Source organism: Falco punctatus (genome assembly GCF_963210335.1).
Source record: "Falco punctatus genome assembly, chromosome: 3".
Lineage (NCBI taxonomy): Eukaryota > Metazoa > Chordata > Aves > Falconiformes > Falconidae > Falco > Falco punctatus.
The window spans coordinates 90,915,380-90,937,261 of NC_137582.1; the positions used below are offsets into that span (position 1 = coordinate 90,915,380).

The window sequence follows — 21,882 nt, forward strand, 5'->3', positions numbered from 1 at the left end:
CCCGGGCCTGGCGCTGGCGGTGGCGCTGGCGGTGGCGCGGGCTGGAACAAGTGCCGAGCACTTGTATCCACACAACAGTAATAAGCTCGTAACGACCGGGGACTCAGGCGTGAGCCGCCAAGTGTTGCTCGCCCCTGGGTTGGCCGTGAAACGCGAGTAACGCGTGGGATGCCTTTAGGGAATGGCGGAGGAAGTGACTCAGGGCACACAGCAAGTGACAGACCAGTTTTGGGAAGTTTGCTTGCTGTGTGGATGTATGGACCTCTACTAAATCTGTGATGTACCCTTCCCTGGGCCACTGTAATTCCTCTAGGGCAAAAAAAGGAATATCTGAGGAAGTTCGCTAATCAGCCCCCTTCTTCCAATTACCTCCAAGTAACCACAATACAAGTTTGCCTTAATAATTCCAGTGTCACTTTCTGATCCTGTTTGGTAACACAATAGCTCGCTGAACCTTTCTGATGTGGTTGGCAGGCGGCCTGTGCTGGGTGGGGGGCAAATGGCACATCCACAGGTGCCCCTACACCTGGCAGGGCTGTGGCCTTCTGTCCCCAAGCCGCCCGCCCGCTTGCAGCCTGTGTCGGTCAGGTGTCCTCACGCCACCGCATGCTGGAGGATGTGCTGGTGGGTGTTCAGGCACAGTCAGTAACATGTTCTCCGTGTCTCAATTGCCACTGTGAAAAGACACGATATACCAAAGATTAAGTCATGTGATCAGGCTTTGGGAAATGAGGTGGTAAGGAGATGGTGGAGAAAGTGCAGTTTCTTGAGTTTGTCACAAAAGACGACTGAAGTTGGCCAAGTGATGGGAGAGCTGATGATTTTTAAAGGAATCTTCTAGCTGTGTTGTCATCAGGATTCAAGCATAGCATCAGTGGTGTGAAGTGCTCGAAAACCTCTGTGAGTCAAATCACATATATCCATTTCTTTCTCATTCCATCTTCAAAGCGAATCAGAAACATCCTTTCACCTGTTGATTATGCCATCATGGAGCCTTTCATCTACTGTTAACCTCCTTCTTATTTAAAACACACTGCTCCCGTGAGGATATCTTTTCCCTTCTGTCTTTCCCTTCTCATTCTGATTAGTGTAACAGAGTATGCTCAGATACATTCCTGTCACTCATATTTCTGGCTGTGTCATCTGCACCTATGACTTTCAAATCTGTAATGTTATGTTTAGCTTTTAGACCAACAATAAACAATAAACACATCACACGTGTGTAAGTAGTAAATGCCTCTCCAGTCACACCAAACTGGCTTCTGAAATACCAGAAAAAACAACTGGTTTCTGCAAATGTGAATGAGATTAAGAAACCAAAACAAACCAGAAAGGGCACTTGTGTCTTTACAGATAACTTGCTAAATCTGGCACTTCTTACTTAAGTCTTACTCCTACAGCATTCCTACTATAATGACTTTGCAACTAGTTTTGCTTGAGAAAAGACTGGCTGAATGCTGAGTAATGACATCAAGATTAATTTCTGAGAACCTAATGAAGTGTCACGTCACAGGTATTACTTCAATTTGATGGACAAGTACAGTCACATTATGTGGCACCTCCCAGTGCTGAAGTTCCTGTGTTACCATATTCTAAGAACCCCTATCATACTGATTGTGTACAACTAAGTGTAATGAAAATAAATCTTATTAAAGATGGTAATATAGGTACTTATTTGCCTCAGCTAAGCCCATCTCCTAATCGCCTGGGGCACTGTTGCTCATATTGCTATGATGTTAGGTGGCACAGGCACGCATGATCTCCTGTGTTTCTTAAGGCTGAGTAAGCCATCGTGGAGAATGCTTCCTGCTGCTGTATGGAAGGAACAGGGTCCACGCTGCACATTGTGTGAACACCTTGGGCCAAGAATAGATGGATACGTCAATCATAGCATCATAGAATCATTTAGGTTGGAAAAGACCTTTAAGATCATCAAGTCCAACCATAAACCTAACACTGTCAAGTCCACCACTAAACCAGGTCCCTAGGCGCCACACCTACACATCCTTTTAAATAAGGCACGTCGTGTCTGCAGTACAGCCAGACCACATATGTGTGATTCTCCTCCACTGTGGCAGATGAGAAGTAGCTAGAGATGACCAGTGCTAGTGTCAGAGTGAGACTTTGGTATTAACTCCATGACACGAGAGCCACCTTAGAGAACTTAACAGTGCAGATAGACAAGGCAGAGAAGAAAGGTAGGAAAACATAACCTCTATTTTTCTGTATTTTCCTACCTGATGAAATGATGCAGAAATATCAGTCCGACCTAGGTAACAAAGGCTGTCAGCAACACCACTAGCAAGTAAAATTCAGGCTGCCCAAATCCTATGAAGTTACCACGACCCAGTGAGCTCATGCACCCGAGACTGGACCTCCAGCAGCCCTGCAGTGCCGCTGTGCTGAGCACAGACAGTCCGCCTGGCCCTGTGGCCTGCAAGCCTCCTCCTCTGTGCTGGGAAACATGCTGGGCCAAAAAGCAGGAGTAGTGCCGTTCTAAGAGACCCAAGCCACCAGCTGTCCTCAGGAACATGCCCACCTGTAACGCAGTGCTTTTGGGAGTACTGCTGCGGTGGTATTCCTGGGGGGATGGCTGCCGTCTGTAACCACTTCTAATAGCACTGGAACCACACTAGCATTGCGGAGGAGGACTGTGTCCTGCGAGCCCTTGTTTCTAATGCACTCAGGACTCCGGGCACAGAGAGGGTCTGGTATATCTACTGAGCCCAGGAGGAAGAGAGTTAAAGCTGTACTGAGGACTAGAAAAACTGAAGCCAAAATAAAGTCATGTTACATCTATGGCACTAGAGGCAAGGGTGAGCTTCAGGGCAAGACCTGAAGCACTGGATTTTGAGGAGTAAGTGGCCCCTAGACTCTGTATCCCATCCCATGGCCTGAGGTGTCAGTGCAAGCATCACCACAGGTCGGGGATGCTTTTCTCAGAGTCTTTGCACCCCTTTCTTCAGCAGCCTGAGCAGCAACTGAAGGAAAATAAAGCCCTGGAAAGTGAGAACCTTCCCGCTTTGATGTGCCCCCTTCCCACCTTTCCCTCTCTGTGGGGGTAAAAGCAGTGGGTGGGAGAGGCAGAGGCTTCCCTGAACAAACCCAGCCCTTCCAGGAGAGCCTGCAGGCTCGGCAAGGCACGAGCATAGAGGAGGGAGCAGTGGCCGTCAGGCAGGGATTTCCTCCATGCCCGACTCTTTCCCCATCTGAGTGTCACAGATAGTGGCCACATGCCACCCATCCCTTCCCGTACACCAGACCCAGTGTTTTGCATCTGCTGCCGCCACCAGCCACTGGTTTTAAATTTTGTTCCATGGGAATGATCAGTTCTTGAGCAAATCTGAGCTGAGGTGGCACCCCAGGCTGGTGAGGGCACAGTCACAGCCTGTCCCACCACCCCAGCCAGGAGCAGGGCAGCTGGGGGCACTGGGGCAGCCCCAGCCCTGGGCATTGGGCACCTCCCTGAGGATGAGCCAAGGCTGGGCTGGGACGTGGGCCCATGGGTAGGGGTCAGGGTCAGCCTCCATGAGGGGGAGCGGGGTCAGACACAGCCCCAGCATGGCTGGGCAGGGCTGTGGGGTCACAGAGTGTTGGGAAAAATCTGTTTCAAACCAAGTCTGGAGTATGATTCATATACTTCTGTTAAACCGGCGTTCAAAAACTAACATTTCCTCTTCCATCTCCTACTTGTACAGTTTGGCTTGAGGGACCGTGAAGCCTGCTGGTAGACCTTGGTCTTACTCATCCATTTCACTAGGAAGACATTCAAAATATGTGGTGGATGGTGGCAATATATTTCCTGGCATAATACAGTAATGGGCCTGGTTGTGCCTCCCTGGAGGAAAAGAAAATTTAAATTTGTACCTTTTGAGCTCAACTCTTCAGATGTCTCAGTTTTATTAATTTTCACTCTACTTCTGGTTTAGATTTTAAACTTGGAAACTCAAAAATATGTAGATGCTAGAAAACGCACTATGATTTTGATTCAGATGCGCATATGTATGAAATACGTTATCTTCTTTGTTTTAGGCAATGGAATAACTCCAGATGTGTACGCCTGTGCTTCACAGTAAGATTAATCCAGCACATCAGGAAAATAGCCTGAGAAAATTATTCTAGATAGAATTGAGGGCATGTTTTGAAACTGTTCGCTTGATCTTTTGACAAAGCACAGAAAGAAAAACGAAGCTAATTTTCTTAAATTGTGAAATATACATTCCACTACTTCAATGTTTTTTGAACAACACTTAGCATAGTGAATTTCAGGACTCTCTTCTACTGTTACATGAGTACCAGCAGAAATTGTCAGGAACAAAAATGAAATCTGAAACAATATTTTTCTTAGGTTTACCTGTGTTGTCGTCAAGAGTAATATTTGCCCTGTATGGCCTAAGTCTGTGGATTTCTGAGACTTTCCTTATGATGAATTCAACAGACAGGGACACTCATATTGGCATTCTGCATACAGGCCAAGGACAAATGTTTCACCAAGGTCTTCTCTGCATAGTGTTTCATATCTTAGGTCTTGTTAACACATTGAGATTGACCGGAATAAAATCTCTTCAGTGAGGACTTCATGAACGACTGAGCAGAGCTTCAGGCAGGGCTGTATTCGTTGACTGATGTTCATTTAAGATACCAAATTTTTCCTGATAGAACTGCCAACTCTTCTACCCATATATGAATTCAGGGAGGTACTTTGGCTATGCATTGTGAAGTTTGGTGTAGCAGTATTTTTCTTTGAAATGTCTTAACAGTCACAGCATGTAACAGGCTTATGGCCCTACTCACTTCCAAGATTTTATTGTTAAAATAATTTAAAAATGTTCCCCATCCAATGTTTCTTCAAGTTTAGAAAGCTTCAGGTTTGGATTGTGCACTTTGGATTGCTTCAAGTTGTCTTCATTTAAGATTTTGATGACCTGTAGAATCTATGGACAACTCCTAATGATATTGTAGATGCTCTCGTCACCTGGGGGTCTTTTTTAATTACTGCAGATTTTTGAAAAATGTATGCTGTAATCCAAAGAGAAATCATGGCTCTAGTAAAATCAGTAGATCAGGTTCTGCAGCCTGTGTTATGCAAGGGTTCAAGCCAGCTGGTTGTCACAGCTTGTGTCTCAGTGTCTTAAAAAGACACAAATTTGTGAGCTGACCCAGATTTTCTTTGCTGGAATCTGCTCTCCTGTGCAACAGAAAGCCTGTAGTGTTTGCTGTTTCCAGCATACCAGAAATCTAAATTGTGTTAGGCAACGAGAAGCAGAAAAACGGTTTTGCCCCAGTAGGTACTTTTAAAACTATTTCCTCTACACAGATGACAGGGGAATAACTTTTGCCATTTCAATGTACAGCAGACTAACTGAATTCAGCTGTTGCAAAACCGTATCACACTGCATGAGTAAGTTTTCAAACTGATGTTCTACCACTGATGTTTCCAGCAGGCTTTATTCTCATGCTAAATTCCAAGTGTTTTTTTGCCTGTGTGACTGTAGAGAGCAGTGTTTACATTACTGAATGGCTTGCAATGTGAATGAATAAGGAGATAAAGGACAACTGGTCTGGGACTAGACAGTACTGCAGCTACTTCAAATAATTTTTCTTCTAAATGGTGGTTTGTCTTGTAATTTTCTTCAAAACAGTATTTCAAGAAGTAAGGTTTAAACATTCTGTCTGCTTCAGAACTGCAGAAGATCTTAAATACAGAGGAATTCACACGGTTCTTTAATTCACTGGAGGGTAGGAAGAAACAGGGCCATCCATGGTGTCTTCCAACCAAGATGTTCCCTCTTTCCACAGTATGGAAGATGCGATGGTGGTGTGCTGGGGGACGAGCACTGCAGTGGTAAGACACTTGCTGTTGCACCTCTCACTTATGCAGGCTCAGGGGAGCACAAGGAAAGTCCCACAAGCACCAAAGGCCAGCAGCCGTACTAGGAGCAGCAGGCTGTGCCGCTGCTGCAATCTAGTCTGCACTACATTTCTGGGCTAGCATTTCCCTCCTAGATCCCTCTTTATTAATCCGTAAACCTTTTAATTAGGTCCTGTATGGAAAGGAGCAGAAACTGGATAGAGAAGTAATTTAACTTTCTCTTCATCCAAGCCACTCTCAGCAGAATAATTTTCATCTTAAGCAGGAAGCTCTTTGAACCAGGCTACCATAAGCTGTCTATAATCCTTCCACATGTACAACACTTTCTCCACACCTTTCAGTACAATTCTCACTAACAAGTCTGTCACCTATTTTGCCCAAAACCCACTCAAGTCAGTAGCCACCTTCACAGTGGGCTTTGAATCTTGACCTTGGATAGACAGATGGATGGGCATTTGCATTACCACAAGTTCCTATAGACCTAATTGTGCCTTTATGTCCTACTCTTGTTATATAAATGTTAATGCTAGTGTGTCAGTAAGTTTATTAGCTTGCTGGAATATGCATGCAGTATCTTCTGAACTTTCCCCATAGAGCTTAATGGGACCATTAGATCTCAGGAGGACTGAAGAAAGCTACTTCTCAGGAGCTGCTTACTCTGCCTGGGTAAATGTGACTGGGAAAGTGGAAAGGAAGCATTCTATCATCAAGTCCTAGCACTTTCTTTTGTAATATTTGTTTACAATTTACAGCTTTTCTGTACTTTTTCTATTATGGCTTAATTTAATATTATTTTGTAGGTGTTTTGTGATGCAAGTCTAATGGTCCTGGGTTAGTGGTCATATGAGCTGAATCAACTGCTGAGTATGGGAACAGTGCCCTTGCTTTCATGGGCACTGATCAGTTTAAATTAGCTGGGGTTTTGGACCATTATTTGTAAATTTTACATCTGGAAGTCAAGATGGGCTTGCAGGTATAACTTTTATAATTTACTGATCATACAAACAATGTGCAGGGTGTGTTCCTTTAAGCAGTGCATAAGAATGCATACTGTGATTTGGTTGCCCTTAACAGATCTGCCAAATACCATCTGGAGAAGCAAGAATTAACTTGTTCACACCTCATTTTAGCTGCATTCAGGGATGAACAAAGGCCTTCCCTCCATCCTTCACTGAAAACACACAACAGGAGAAGATTTGGCCCCTTTTCAGTGAAATCTTCAGCAAATATTAATTCTAAGCTTTTATTTTCCTTTCATATGCATATATTCAGGCTGTGAAACTGCACTAAGCAACTCTGGGAAAGTGTGTGCCTTCACCCACACTAAACACACAGACACCTAAGTACCTGGATTACAGAAGCAACTCATCTACTGATGACAATGGGTAAAAAAAAGAGGGGGGAAGAAATCCCTAATTCTCATCCCCCCTTCCTCTGTACATTATAAGGAGGCACTTAAGGGAGTAATAAAAACACAGAGAAGGAAGGGAAGCTCTGTGTTAGAGTTCAGCTTTGCTACAGTAGGCAGTGAAGGTCATGTGTTCCCTTCCAGAAGCTGCTGAAGATCTGAGTTAAAACTAGTTTGGTGGCTGAGTGAGAAGGCTGCTTGGTCCCTTTACTCCTCTCAGGAAAGATACTTCTGCTAATTTACCTTATGTCAATGTGATCTCCTCTTTCTTTAGAGTTTCCACATAGATCTGGTTGCAGGAGCAATCCTATCCCCTTCCAGATTTTATTTGGCCAGTTGAAGGAGGATAATCCTAACATTGCTCCTGTGCTCAGTTAGGAACTTACTAATGGATTATTATGCTGCTAAGAATTCACTAGTTGAGGTCCTCCACAGATCTATAGTCAATCACAATAAATTGTGGATTTGTAAAGAAAGCATCCTCAGTAATGGTGCTCCCATGGTCAGGTGGTTCCAGTAAGATGGATCAATCCATCTGAACAATAGTAAGGAGTGGCACTTCAAAGATTTGGATTTATCACTAAATGTAAAAAAAAATAAAATAAAATAAAATAAAAGCAAAGACTGAGGGAACATGACAAATGTGAGCGGTGTTTGCATTTTTTCATGGACAAAAGTAAGGCAGACAATTCTGAGTCGTAGTTCCAGCCTGGCAAAGAACTACTGCAATAAATGTGGGCATCAATGACAAAGGAAAAAAACCCATTATCTGTGTCCTCATGAGATGGCACCCTGAACCAGCAGTGCACACAGGGATGGGTTCAAAATTTTTTCTTCCTGGAAGAAGTGGATCACAGAGGCTTTAGTGAGAAGTAATTAATCCAAAGCATTTGTCTCTCTGCTTCCGTTGCGCAGAAGTTGGCCTTCATCTTTGTACAGCATGAAAAAGATAAAGTTTCAGAATAATGTGTCAGGGGTTTTTGTCTGTTTTACATATATGGATTTCCCCTTATATTTTGACTTCCTAGCCATATTGCAGGGCTATTTTCACGGGCTCTTCCAAGCAGTCAGTCAAATCTATTTTTTTATTAAGCTGATTTATTCGTATTGTACCAAACATTATGCGTGGTGCTAAGTGCTGGGAGCAGTGCCTTTAGAGAATATAGTCAGATCCTCAACAACCTGATTCCAGCACATGAGATCATTCATTTCCCATTCACCAGATTAAAGGCTTTGTTCTCATTGAAAGCTGTCAGCTGTTTGGTTGCCTATTTCTTTTTTTCCCAATGAAATGTATACCCCAGTCAAGAACAGCCTCACTGAAAAAAAATGCGAAAGTGAACACATGTAATTATGAAAAATTAATTTCCTGTCTGTTATTAGAAGTAATCGCCAGTGAGTAATATTTCTACGTCAGCAGATTAGTCTGAAGAAAACCGTATTGCTACCATACATGTTGAATCAGTGTGTTGCTATGTGACACAATCCTGTATGTGTATCAGTGCAAACGCCTTGGGAAGAAAGAGAGACACAGCTTGTTACTGTTCAGTTTGTGTCTCTTTCAATGGAACCATAGAATAACACTTTATTATTGTTATTTTAATTTCAAATTAACTTGTGGTTTATAAATGTCAGTCTGATCTTTGATAGCATTTTTTATGAAAATAAAAATATTTTGGTTATGGCTTATTCCTGTTGCTAAACAGGAATCTAGACACATTTTGTGAGCAATATGGAAAGTTCTGCTGTGTATACCTGTTTATATATACTGCAATCTTACCCTTTTAATTTTTCTAACTGTGTTAAAATTGCAGGTCACTGAATCAAAATAAAAGTGTAAAAATTAAATCCTATCATAGGTTTCCTTGCAAGATCCAAAGCTTACTGTGAAAGCTGTAGCATGATTAGAAGACCTTTCATGACTGGCAGCATAGAAAGAATGCACCAGTTTGTTCTATTGATTATTCAGTCCCACTCGCAGATGATTGCCCATGTGCTCTCCAAAGCATGACAGCATCAATTGCAATCAGACATGTGCTGAGCATTAGTGAGTCTGGGGGAAGGAGGGGGAAAAAAACCAACCAAGCCGCAGTGGATGCTTTGAGTTTCTGAAATAGTTCTCTGTACTGTGCTGAACAGCAGGAGAGTTCCCTCCCCGCCAAATGAACTTGCTCGAGGAGCGGAGAGAAGGCTGGTTTTCTTTCCATGTGAGAAGAGCGTTCCTAGGAGGTGTTCAGAGGGAGCGGCAGGGAGAGCCGGGGTAGGGAGGGCTGACAGCAGGCTGAGTAACCGGAGAGTCACCTGGCTGGTTGCATCCCTTCTGCAACCAAGTGTGTCAGGCTTGCCAGTTTGTAGATGAAGACACACATACGCAACTGCTGGATCCCAGCATCCAGCAACATGTTAGTTTGTGTTTTTCCTTGGGTTGTTGAAAACTTGGAAGAATAAGGACAAGAGCTCAGTTATTACTTTGTCAGTAGACTGTAGCTTGTCTGTTACAAGGCTTCAGACTTTAACATTTAAAGTATTCCACGTCACACCCCCATTGTTTCGACTTATTTATTTACCTTATTTTCTGAAATAATACTACAATAGGAGGTGTCCAAATCACAGGGGACTTAAAAATAGTTTTGATTCTTTGATAAGGAAAAATCTCGTTATTTGTTCTATAATTTTTTTAACTTGGTGATAGAAATACATGTCATAATTGGTGTGTGTTGAAAACAGTTTGAGATTAAACTGAACCAGACTAACCTAGTGAAAGATAAATGCAGGAGACAGGGAAGCTGATGCAAGCAGTTGTCATTCTGTCAGACTGAGAACGTTCCTGGACTGGGGGAGAACTGCTGCACTTCTTGTCCCTTGCAAACCTCAACTAGCTGAGGTGAAGCATCTTCTACTTTTCAAGTTAGCTTTTCCAATCTTCCTGGTTGGCTTATAAGTAAGAGCTGTATGTCAGGAATTCCCATAAATATGAATAAGAAGCTACCAGGAAGTCACAAGTTATTTTAACATTACCTCCAACAGCAAACAAGCCCAACATATTTGTTCTTGGGGCAGCAGGACTGCCTCTGAGCTGCTGAGTTACCAGTGCCTGTGTGGACTCCTTCACCTGAAACATCACAATTGCAGGCATGATTATTAGCTTCCTGGCACCATGACCAGAAATAATTTCTCAGCCGTAACTAGGTCAGACTGAAGGTTTCTGTACAGCTGTGTAGTGTGAGACCTCAGCTGTCACAGAGCAGTTATCTAGTGGAGGGCAAGTGATGCTTACACACCTCCAGCTTGGCAACGTAGAGTCCTTTCCCTTTTCTACTGTCCAGCCTTTAAAAGAAACTAATGCACCCATTTATATATGTATTTCTGACCTATCACTAGCAAGGAAATGGATCTGGTGAGTTGTGCTGTCTCTGCTAAGGCAGTCTGGCTGTTGTCCACCTCCCTGCAGCTTATTCAGAAGCTCTTGAGCCACTTCACAGTGACCATACTTGGTAGACCTGGGTCTGAAGGACAGTTTGCTCCTGCAGAGGTGGCAGTGTTTGGCTTTAGATTACCGGCAGAAATCTGAGAAGTGTGGCAGTAGATATTGTTGTGGATTTTCATCAAAATTTCTCTTACAGAAGGCATATTTAGACACATAACAGTGGTGGCCCAGATGGCCCTGTTTAGCCAGATGGCCTTTATCTTATTTTAATTGCTTAAACATATCCACACCCTGTCTTTGTCATGAATAAACTTATGGCAAAGCATACAAATTTGCTGTAATGTAATACAAAAATGTTTGTGATGATGGAAGGTGAAACCCATCTGCGTCACAGCAGAAAGTAAAATATAATATCCTTTGGGTAGTAAAAGCTTAGGAGCCTTTTGTAAGGAAGCATGGGTCAGAGCTGATCAGGATGCTGTGGCGTGGCGTGATTTATGCTCAAAGCAACACAGGAACGTGTCATTCCAGAAGGAGATAACAGCTTCCCAATTCCCACTGTCACCAAGGAGGCACCATGCTGGTGAAAACACGTCCTTTGGCTTCCTTGCCCTTTCATTTGGGCAGCTGGGCATGCCAGCACTGCAAACCTGAAAGCAAACTCAATTGCCTTGCATTTACCTTTTCTAGCTAAAGAGTGTGCAGGGCCATCTGGGGTTACTGGGGTGTGAACCTGAGCTGTGCCTGTGGTGTGGCACACCGTTCCCTCACAGGGACTGTGGTGCAGCCAAGGCCTCTCGGGAGTACTTGCTGGTGTTCCCTGCTGCAGGTGGCTCAGCTGCCGACCAGGGACTGGTGCGGAGCAGGGGCAGGCCACCTCTTCCCTGCTAAGGACTGCATACATCTTTCAAATAAAAATAGACCTGGTGGGCTGCACCATCACCTCTCCCTCTCTCTTTCTTCTCCCACCCTGTCATGTTCAACAGTAGTAACATGGGCTGTATGACAGGAACCTAGTGGTCCCCATCCTGGCGGTGAAGGGATGGGACTTTCTGTTCCCCTCCCATCTCTGGGGACACCTAGCAGCAAGGAAAGCTGCTCCCCTGCAAGGGACCTGGCTGCCTATGGGAAGGAGCTCTTGTGTTACAGCCACAAGAAGGGCAGATATTTTTCCTTGAGCATTAACTCCAGTCTGGCCTTGGGCTTTTAAGGCAACAAAATACACACATGTGCCCCATACAAGGACAGAGTTAAGACACTGTCTTAATGCATATACAGATGCAAAGTGCCCAGCCACGTACCCCTGCATGTTTTGGTTGTCTTTCTGGGCGTCTTTCTCACAATAACGATTTTTCCGCAAATAGCAGTAATTCCAATGTAACCTGGAGTACTGGTTTTGTTCTGAAGGTCTTTTAATTGCTCATCCACTCTTGTATTCTCTCCTTCATAGCCTTCGTTCATTCTTGTCTGGTGCCTTTTGTACTGCGCTTGCTGAAGGCAATGCACAGAGGCTGCTCTTTCCTGCCAGAGCTTGTTGTTGTCTTCAGTAGCTGGGCAGGCAAAGACAACTCTGGTGTGAATCATTTTGCTCCTCCAATGTAGGAGTTGCCATGAAGAATTATTAAGGGAGGGGAAAAAAAAAAAAAAAGAAAGTGACAGTGAGAGGGAGTGTGTGTGTGCACAACTTAAGGTTGGGAAAGTGGGAGTGGTGTCAATGAGCAGGCAAGCTAGCAGAGTCTTCTGCTCAGCAAGGTTTTACCACGGGTAGCTAGTTCTTCGTGCTGTACCCGTTTCATTGATTCGTTTACCAGGATTATAGCCTTGCAAAGTAAGTACAGTTTTTTCTTTCTCTGATACTTTATTTAATGCCTAACTAATAGTTAATAAAACCCCGTTGTGAAACATAATCGTGTAGAGGAAGTGGGATAAGGATGTTTGTACAAAAAGATAGTGTGGAGTTAAAGGAGCAAAAAAAGCCTTCCCAAACTGCAATGTTTTGGTTTCATCCCAAAATTGCTGCATTTGCTATACTATATTTCTTTCTACCTGAAAAGATTCATTGGAAGCAGTGAATAGGATCTGGCAGCTGAGACAGGAAGGGCATTAGGAATTACTAAAACATGGTGGTTTATTGCAAATGGATTTCCCCTTATCAGAAAAAGCAGGTTGTGTGTGGTGCTGTGAAAGTGCTCCATGTGTCTCCAGGATTTAGGCTGTCTTGTAAGTCTCTGTTACAGAGGAATATTGCTCTCATTTTCTGTCAGATGTGTTTATGCTCTGCTCTGTTTGCTTTGAGTTATTAATCAAGTGACTAACCCGTACTTGTTTAAAGTGAAGGGCAGGAACTTAGGTCCAGTAATTACCAATTTATTTTCACTGTGACCATTTAGTTTGAAAAACTCAGTGCCTATTGAGGTACAACAAAGCACATTGCAGTAGCTCTTCCCGGAGTGACTTTCCCTGCTATATTGCTGACAGCACTTTTTCCCTAACCGCACAAGACGCTGTGGTCCCACATCAATCTGATGGCTTGTGTTCCTCCAAGAAATGTCTGTTCAGAGGAAGCTGTGTCCTTGGTATAGCCAGGTAGTCTGCCAGGTGGAGGCTTGTGATTTGTGTAGAAGTAAGAAGAAAAGGCACACGGAACTCTTCTATTTCTTTTATATTTTGCGTTTGCTGAGTAAGACAGGGTCATGTTAAATGCTTGAGCTAGTTTAAAATATGAATGCCTCACTTGTGAAATGTGTGTGTGGGTTGTTGTATATAATTTATCCTCTCAATGGAAGTTTGTTTGACCTGGAGACACTACAGCGCTGGCACTCACAGCTCCTGAGCTATAAACCCAATACACCTCCCCAGCACTGGATGGCCAGCACTATCCACGCTTTATCTGCCACAGCTGTCTTCTCCTGGAAGGACTGCTTAATTGAGACAAGATGAAAATAAATACTTGATCTGATATATCAGAATATCCCTACCGTATAGCTAACTTGACTTGCCAGACATTTCCACACAGGCATTACTATTCTTCTGATTATATTTTTGAATGATAAGCTATGTATAACTTTTCTTTTAGTCAGTAGATAGTAAACAAAGTGTCTCTCTTGGATTTTGTTGTTGTTGTTGCATTCAAGAGTGAGTAAGCAAAAATGGTGTCTTAAACCAATAAACAAGTTTAAATCAGGTTTTTCTAAACTGGTTCAGTAGGCTTGCAGCTCCCTCCTGTATCTAAACATATTTCTATAACGCTGTGGCAGAGTCGCAGTTTTAAGCAAAGCTGGGTGGATCACAAGCTACCTGTGCTTAGAAGATGCCCCAGTGCCGCGGGCCTCTCTGGAAGTGCTGACATACTGCTTTCCCGGGAAAGGAGGGACTCCGCAAGAATCCACACAGCAGGCCCTTTTTAAAATTTCATTTTCAATTTTTTGACTCCTCCCTGTTTGAGGGTTCCCTGTGATTACTGACTCAGGAGCTGCGTCTGATTTCTAAGACTGCTGATGGGCAGCTAATGGGCTTTCCTCTTGATGGGATCCTCAACCCTTCTCACTTGACTGAAACTGGCTTTACTGGACTCACAAGGCTTGGGATGCTCAAGGCTTTAATGAGATTTAAGATTTTTTATTACAGTAAATTCTTTTCAAGAATATGAACATGATGAGATCCTAGATATCATACATCGTGAATAAATAGAACATAAAAAACTGATTGACCAAGTGCAGTTGAAAAAGATGCGGAATAGAGATTATTCTTTGGTATCCAGCTCATCATTCAAGGTTAAGGGTGAAACTGTGCTTTTTTCCCAACAAAATGCTTTACTTCAATAGTAGCACTAAAAGAAAGAAATTATAAGAATGGAGAGCTTTACCACTACCAGAAATAGTTTCACTCTGCACAAAAGAAGCTTCGAGAGTATCAGTAATTGCTGCGTGAACAAAAGGTAAATGAAAGGTTCACCACAAAATACATCCCATTTTCCTCAATGAAAAGAAACATCAAAACTGTAGAAAATGATCCAACATGAACAGTATCAGAGTAACAAATGATGTCAGAAAATAAGAGTTTCTAAGTCATGGCACAGCTTTTGACTGACATAATGAAGAAGACTTTCATTCAATTTTGCAGACTTTCCTATTTTATTTTCTAACTCTGACCCTCTTGCAACCGAAGGAAGTGAAACACACATAGCACTTGCACATCTTAAAATCACCCTAGGTTTGCCAATAAACCAGAAAATACTAATCCTAGAATGACAGCATAGCACTTGCAATATTAAGACAGAAAGGAACACGAAGTATTTTTAGGCAGTTATGATTGCATATTGATTTTTAGCTTGTAAGGAAGATCCAGAGGCCTAAACAGGATAACATCAGGCCATCCAGCACTAAAGAATGATATTCTACCCCATTAGCAAATAAGATTTTTTCAGGTGAATGGCGTGCCTTATTCTGCCTTGTGAGATTCTTCATATTGTTTGTCTTCTTGAGGGTGGTAGACGTCGAATGACACATTCTTGGTTCCCTGGGTAATTTTCCATCAGCTCCTCAGTAAGAAATACCTGGGAGGTTAGTACTTGCCCCAAATCTTCAAGTTTTAGCTGGTGGGAGGACCAGGTAGAGAAAGAGAAGGAAGCAAAGCTTACGTATGTATTGTGTGTTCATGGGTGAATAAGTGAGTTAATGACGAAGATAAGATAGGTAACCTATGCAAGGGAGTTTATTTGAGACGTGCACAGGCACAAAAGTGCATGTCTGGGATGAGTAACTGCAGACAGGCATTTTAAAGGATGATTTTACATTTGCTCCTTTACCTCTTTTGTTCCAAGTTACGCCTTCATCAGCAGTCTCAGTCCTTCAAATTTGTTTTAACTGTCTTTTGCCACTGTTCTGCCCAAAGTTCTCCTCCTCCAAGGTGTGTGCTAAGCCCATGGTTCCTGGCAAGCTTGACTTTTCTGGTAATCAATTGCTGTCACGTGTGAGAAATTGTGACTATGTAAATGGTTGAGGTGCTGGGCTGGCGCTTATTTCTCCCTTTACACCCATAGGATCCCTGAGACCTGTTCCCTGAACCTCACTGACATCAGCTTGGCACATGATGATGCTGTAAAATGGGATCTCACATGGATAATCTCTCTTTACTGATCAGCTGCTGGGCACTGCCAGGCTACTGAAAGATGAGCAAGTCCGGCTGGACCCAATCTGAATTCACGGTTCTGGCAAAGCCTCTAGATTTTGCAAAGCACAGTGCTCTATATTTTTATGTTAGGATAACTTTCTTCAGTGATATATGTTTAATGTTTCCCCTCCTCAAGAGAAACTTCTTTTTTTTTTTTTTCCCCAGTGGGAGGGGATTTGTTAGCAAACAATTTGTTGCTAATACCAACAGTCAGATTATTTTGCAAGAGTGCAGTGCTGGTTAGGTGTGCTTTTCAAACATGGATTTTAAAAGCCTTGGGTTTATTCCAAGATATTGTTATCTTTTTTTTTTTAAACTTAATTAGATTGTGCAATGCATTTCTGTAACCTTTTATACAGCTTCTTTTAACCCAAAACAAACCAGCTGCCAACTAAAACAGTTGCCTTACCAAATAGATCCATGAACATGTATAAGTTAATTAAAATAAAAATAAAGACATCTATTTTGTAAAAGGCCTTCTCTAATCACACAGGCCTTACAAGTAAATCAAAGTGTTTTTTCTACTGTGTCACAGGCAAATTATGCACCCGTTCTGTTAGTCTCATAAAAATGTATAAATACCACAAATTATTTGGAAGTCATTCACCACTGCCAAGTAGCACAGCTGCTCTGCAGTGTCTCTTTATGATGGTGTCAGATGTTCAGCTAAGTTTGGGCAGCATGACACATGCACTCAAATGCGAGATTGTTCTAATTCAAAATACCTTTCCAAACTGGGATGAGGGTCAACGGTCAGGAAGGGTACCTTGCTGGAGACAGTTCCCTGCTCATGTGTTCCCTCTTCTCTTTTCTGTCTTCTCATACCTTTCTGCTTTCACTCAATGAGATCTTTCCTAGCTAGTATGCAAATGATATGAACTAGGTAAGTAAATGTTTAAGACTGCAGTATGAAGTAGTCAGTTATTGGAGAAAAAATCCCTGTCCTTAAGGTGTTTCTCAAAAAATTAGCAAACCGCCTACCAATGTAAGGAATAACTGGCTTTCCTTTTCATAATAGGATAAAATAGGACTCCTAGATCTTCAGTGTCAGAGCCTGAAATGCAGATGTAGATAGGTATGTGTCTGGATAAGAACACAACTTTTAAAATCACCCCTCCACACCATATTAATTCCATTACTTTGCCATTTTTCCTGGAGAGAGCAAGTGCTGGACACACCTTTTAGGTTCTGTGTGAAATCTTACGTCTTTTGAAGTCTCAATATTAATCTTTTCCATTTCCTTCCTGTCTCTATCAATAGCTTTGAGGGAGCTGTTTAACAACAGTTTTAACAGATTGCCTTTTTTTTTTAGGGATACATGAAACTGGGGGCAGTGTAGTGTCAAATTCAATATGCCAAGGGGGTCATCTTCTGTGTGCTTGCTGGTCTAAAGCCAGACTTGTGCTGTTGACTGGAATTCTGTGGTTCACCCACCTTAGCTTGAATCAACACAAGTGTGGTTACACCAAAGTGTGATTTCAGGTATGTGAAAGCAGTCTGGAAGATGGGGATACTCTTCGGCTTTCCCAGAGCATGGACTGCAGCAACTGTTCCTTGGGCACCACCCTTCCCATTCCTGACTGCACAGGTCACCTAACAGCCCTGTGGCAATTGCAGTTATTAAGAATGGCTGGGAAAATATTTGCAGTTAAATCAGTGTAAGTGATGTGTAGGCACACGGAAGTATTGATTTAGGAGGCCTCCTTTAAGTTTCTAGGACAATCTCAACCTACAGGAACAGACAGCTTTCTGGAGAATTCTAACACAGCTAAGGAGAATGGGGAGTCATCCCTTAGAGGAAAGACATGTACCAAAGCTAAAGCTTTAATGAACAATTAGCCATGAAGCAAGAGACAGGAAAGATTATGAGACTGTTAAAGGCCTGCCTGAGAGCCAGGAGAGCCCAGAGCACAGGCAAGGTACCTTATAAGTTGGCACATTTTAAGAGTGTCAATTAAAAACAGATTAAATTCATATGTGATCCAATCTGACTTAATATGCATGGGTCACCCTGACCTACCCAGATTTCCCCAAGGGCTTCTGGTAATACTGGCTCCGTCTAACACGTGGCATTGCCAGCTGTCACTTGAAGATGATGGCTGTTACTGAACCACGCACAGTTCTTTGGTTGGACATGGATGAGACCTTCCCTGCTCCTCAGGAGCCACCAGTGTCTCAGAAGCTGAATCGGCTTGATCAGGCCACCCTCTCCTCTCCCTGAAGGTTCAAGCTGCCCAGTCCCCATACTGGTGTCCAGTGTCCTTCAGTGCTCTGACCCAGCCCCACCACAGCAGGAGCTAGAGTTACACTCTGAGTCGTCTGTCTTTTCCCTTTTCTATTTCAGGATGACAATGGATGCTCTGCAACTAGCAAACACCGCCTTTGCAGTTGATATGTTCAAACAACTATGTGAGAAGGACAAAACAGCCAATATTATTTTTTCCCCCCTGTGTACCTCAACGTCTCTGGCTTTGGCATATAAAGCTACAAAAGGTGATACTGCAGACCAAATGAAACAGGTAAGATATCAGCATCCTGTTCTGCGGCTGCAAAATTTTATGGCTGTTGGAGGTGGCTTTCTTATTTGTTCTTGTTAATATTCTACTGGATATCTGGTTCCCTTGTAAGCCGGGCTGCAAACCATCCATTTTAAATTCCTGAACGGTTCCACACTTCAGGCAAAAGAGGTTGCAAACCTGGCATAAAGAAAAAGCTTTCTCAAGCATGTACAAGGTGGAAGGGGACATGGCAGTTTCCTCGACAGTTGCATTAAAGCCTTGACTCCTTTAGCGTAATGTTGATTATGGCAGCAAGTCACAGTCAAGATCACTGCATTTTCTGGATAATTGTTTTTTCATTATTCAAGAATGCCTAAGCTTTATAGAATTGGAAATTATCTGTCGTCAGCAGGTATGCTTAGCAGCTCTGTCGCTGACATTTCCCCTTTCGTCCACAATACCACTAAGAGGAGGTGGATGCAGTAGAAAAGGACACAACTTCAACCATGTTTCTCCTTACAAGCAGATCATGGTGTTCGAGGGGTTTCCAACAACATGATGCAGCACAGCAGTCATGATGCAATCAGCTTATCAAGCTCTCTCTGTGGTGCAGGGAGGCACCTTGCAGCCTCTTCTGCTCCCTCTCTGTAAGCAGAGATCTGCATAGTTCCTTTTTATCCTGTTGAGGGTGCCCACAGTTTCTGCAGTTACCTAAAATATGGGTGAGAAGCAAAGTCAGATGAATTTATATGCTGATTATCATCTGGCTCTGATGGAAGTACTACATATTTGAATATATTTGCCCTCTTTGGGGAATTCCTCCCTGTACTTCCACACTCACTGAAGGTACCCCCAAGCGCTGCCTCCTGTGCCCTGACCCATGCCACAGATTTCAGTGAATCTTGTGCTCTACTGAGCAGAGCTGCACAGCAATGTATCTGTGAAGATATTATTGGCGTTCCAGACTTTTCCAAACAGCCCTGTGTTTTTTTTTAAATTGTAAATTAACTCTAGATATTTTTTCTAAATTTAAATTATGCCCAGCAGCTTCCTCACCATTTCAAAAGTCAAGTGTTGTCTTTCTAATGGGGGAGTTGAAAATAGTAACTGTCCTTAATTTTGTTTTCACTTGTGCCTGCAATTTGCTTTGAACCATCCCATAATAAGTTAATGTGCACATCTACCAACGGAGCTCAGTTACACAAGCGCATTTATGTTTCATATTTCTCAACTGGTATATAAAAAGTGCTGACTACAAATACTAAGGAAAGCTTGGTATGTTTTTAAATGTAATATCTCCTATTTTCTATGTCTGTTCTAGCTTCTGCCTGCCCCTGAGTTTGTGCTTGGGTTTTAAATACTAGATACAAAAGGAGACAGACTGGCAATTTTACTCTGGAATATCAGTTAATAAACTTGTGCCAAAAACTCTGGCAGGTGGAGAGGTTGCAGTGGTGTTCCTTTCTCCCCAAACCCAGTTTCCAGGCACAGAAGCTTTCTGCTCTTAACGTGCTAAGAAATAAAACTGTTGAGGAAAAGGTAGTAAGCTGAGAAAGCTGTTTACCTGCTCTAGGAGAACCTGCTTCATCAGAGGGTTGGACCAGATGGTCTCCAGAGGTCCCTTCCAACCCTGACCATTCTGAGATTCTCTGGTTCTAAGGAAATGACCCACTGTGCACGGAGAGGGGGGGACACGGAGGGCTAGTAAGGCAGGGCAGCAGTTTGTTGTGTCTGTGAAGGTATGATATGTTCAGGGAGAAAGAGCAGGAGTGAAGGACAAAGCCAAAAGAAGGTTGCTAAGTGCTTGCCATGCCTCATGTGGGAACTTGAGGCAGGCGAGGAGGGTTGGGCAGGCTGCCTGTAATGAAACAGCCACCCTCAAAGACCCTGTAGTAAGCAGGCATTAGAAGTTCAATTCATATTTGCAGGGTTATTTTCAAACAAAACCAGCAGTAACCTCTCTCTGGTGCCTAAAAGCAGCGAGTTTTAGGTCACCCCAGAACTTCCTAGAACTAGATTTGTCATTCCCAGGAGCTGGGAGGTGGCCATGTGTGGGTCAGCAGCCCCTACCTCCAGCTCATATTTTGTCTGCCAAAACAGACAAAGTTATCTGATCAATTTTTGCTGAAATATCGTGTGATGTCATGTATCAGTCACAGCAATCAGAAAACTTGATCTGTCGAGCATTTTTAAAGGTGTAACCCGCTTCTAGAAAGGAGACTGACTGGGATCCTCATTTATCTGGCCTAAAAGCTCCAGGTTTTTGGACAAGAATATGAGTTTGGTGAAAACATTATGACTCCATACTCTTTTAGTGTTTTAATCAACTAAGCCATATCACCAGCATGAACAGCTCTATTGATTTATTTGGCCAGCTTACAGGAAAGAAATGCATTTGGTTAAGGTTCTGGTAGCATCAGGTTTTTAGGATTATGTGAGGATGTCAAATAAATAATTCTTTAGTAACAACAGTGAGAGGCTATGTTGTTAGCTTAAACTCAAAAAGTCACAGCTCTGGTTGCAAATTAGCATTAGTTTTTGCTAAGCTCTTGGGAATGTTTATGCAATAATAATAAAAATGATGCTTAGCATTTTATTATGTTCATTTAACAGGTACTCCATTTACAAGATGTCAAAGATGTTTCTTTCGGGTTTCAAACAGTAACTTCAGATGTTTCCAAACTCAGCTCTTTCTTTGCGCTGAAAATGGTCAAACGGCTCTTTGTAGACAAGTCTCTTAATCCTACCACAGTAAGTGCTGCAGAAAAGCCCTGGTGCTATGGATTGCTTGGCCAGCATGTTGACAGGTTATGGTGTCAGACTGCAATGCTATTTAAAATAATTTCTCTCACTTTTGGCTGTTACTTGCTAGACTCAGATGATGAACAACGTAATATTCTCTGCTGCCATAAAAGTTTGTAGGAGGATGGATGAGTGTGCTGCTTGACCGCAAGCTATGCAACTATTACAACACTTCTCATTATTTCATTAATGTGCTTTAGGTCAGTAGCTGAGTAGGTTTTGAATGCAACATAACTTTGCCACATCAAGGTCTTTGAATCGTTAGTATGAGTGAAAAGGAGTCTTAAAAAAAGTTGGCAGTGCAAGTGTGTGCCCAATTCACACACCCAAGTAATTACTGCATAAGCTATAGATTTCTTCATCTGTCTGAGGAGGCAGAAGTCTGGCTATTGGAACCACACAAGAGAGGAAGGTGGTGTTTGGCCTTGTAACTTATGGACCTTGAAAATAACTGAGGAAAATGAAGTGGTTTGGGTTTTTTTTTTCCCTTCTTCCTCAAAGTTGCCTTTGAATAGGGCCCCAAGAAGGACAACATCAGCCTAAAAGTGGTGTTTCAGAAAACTCAGCATGCTTAAATGATGCTATAATCAGATTGCCTGCTGTTCAGCCTCTGCTACAGCAAAGGCCAATACCCAACCACAGCAATAAACACGGTGAGCATGATGCAAGCAGCCTGTGGCCTTTATTTCGGTCCTCTCTTATC

At 42.8% G+C, this 21,882-nt stretch overlaps 1 protein-coding gene across 1 annotated transcript in view; it reads left to right on the top strand.

Annotated features, from left to right (window-relative positions):
• The first annotated feature begins 74 nt into the window (after positions 1-74).
• The window catches only part of SERPINB5 (serpin family B member 5), a 33,649-nt gene continuing 11,841 nt past the window's right edge, over positions 75-21,882 (top strand). The window contains exons 1-2 of the mRNA XM_080377851.1: positions 75-18,398; positions 20,991-21,128. Coding sequence (XP_080233977.1) covers positions 18,225-18,398; positions 20,991-21,128 — 312 coding nt within the window. The 5' untranslated portion in view covers positions 75-18,224. The remainder of the gene's footprint in view (positions 18,399-20,990; positions 21,129-21,882) is intronic.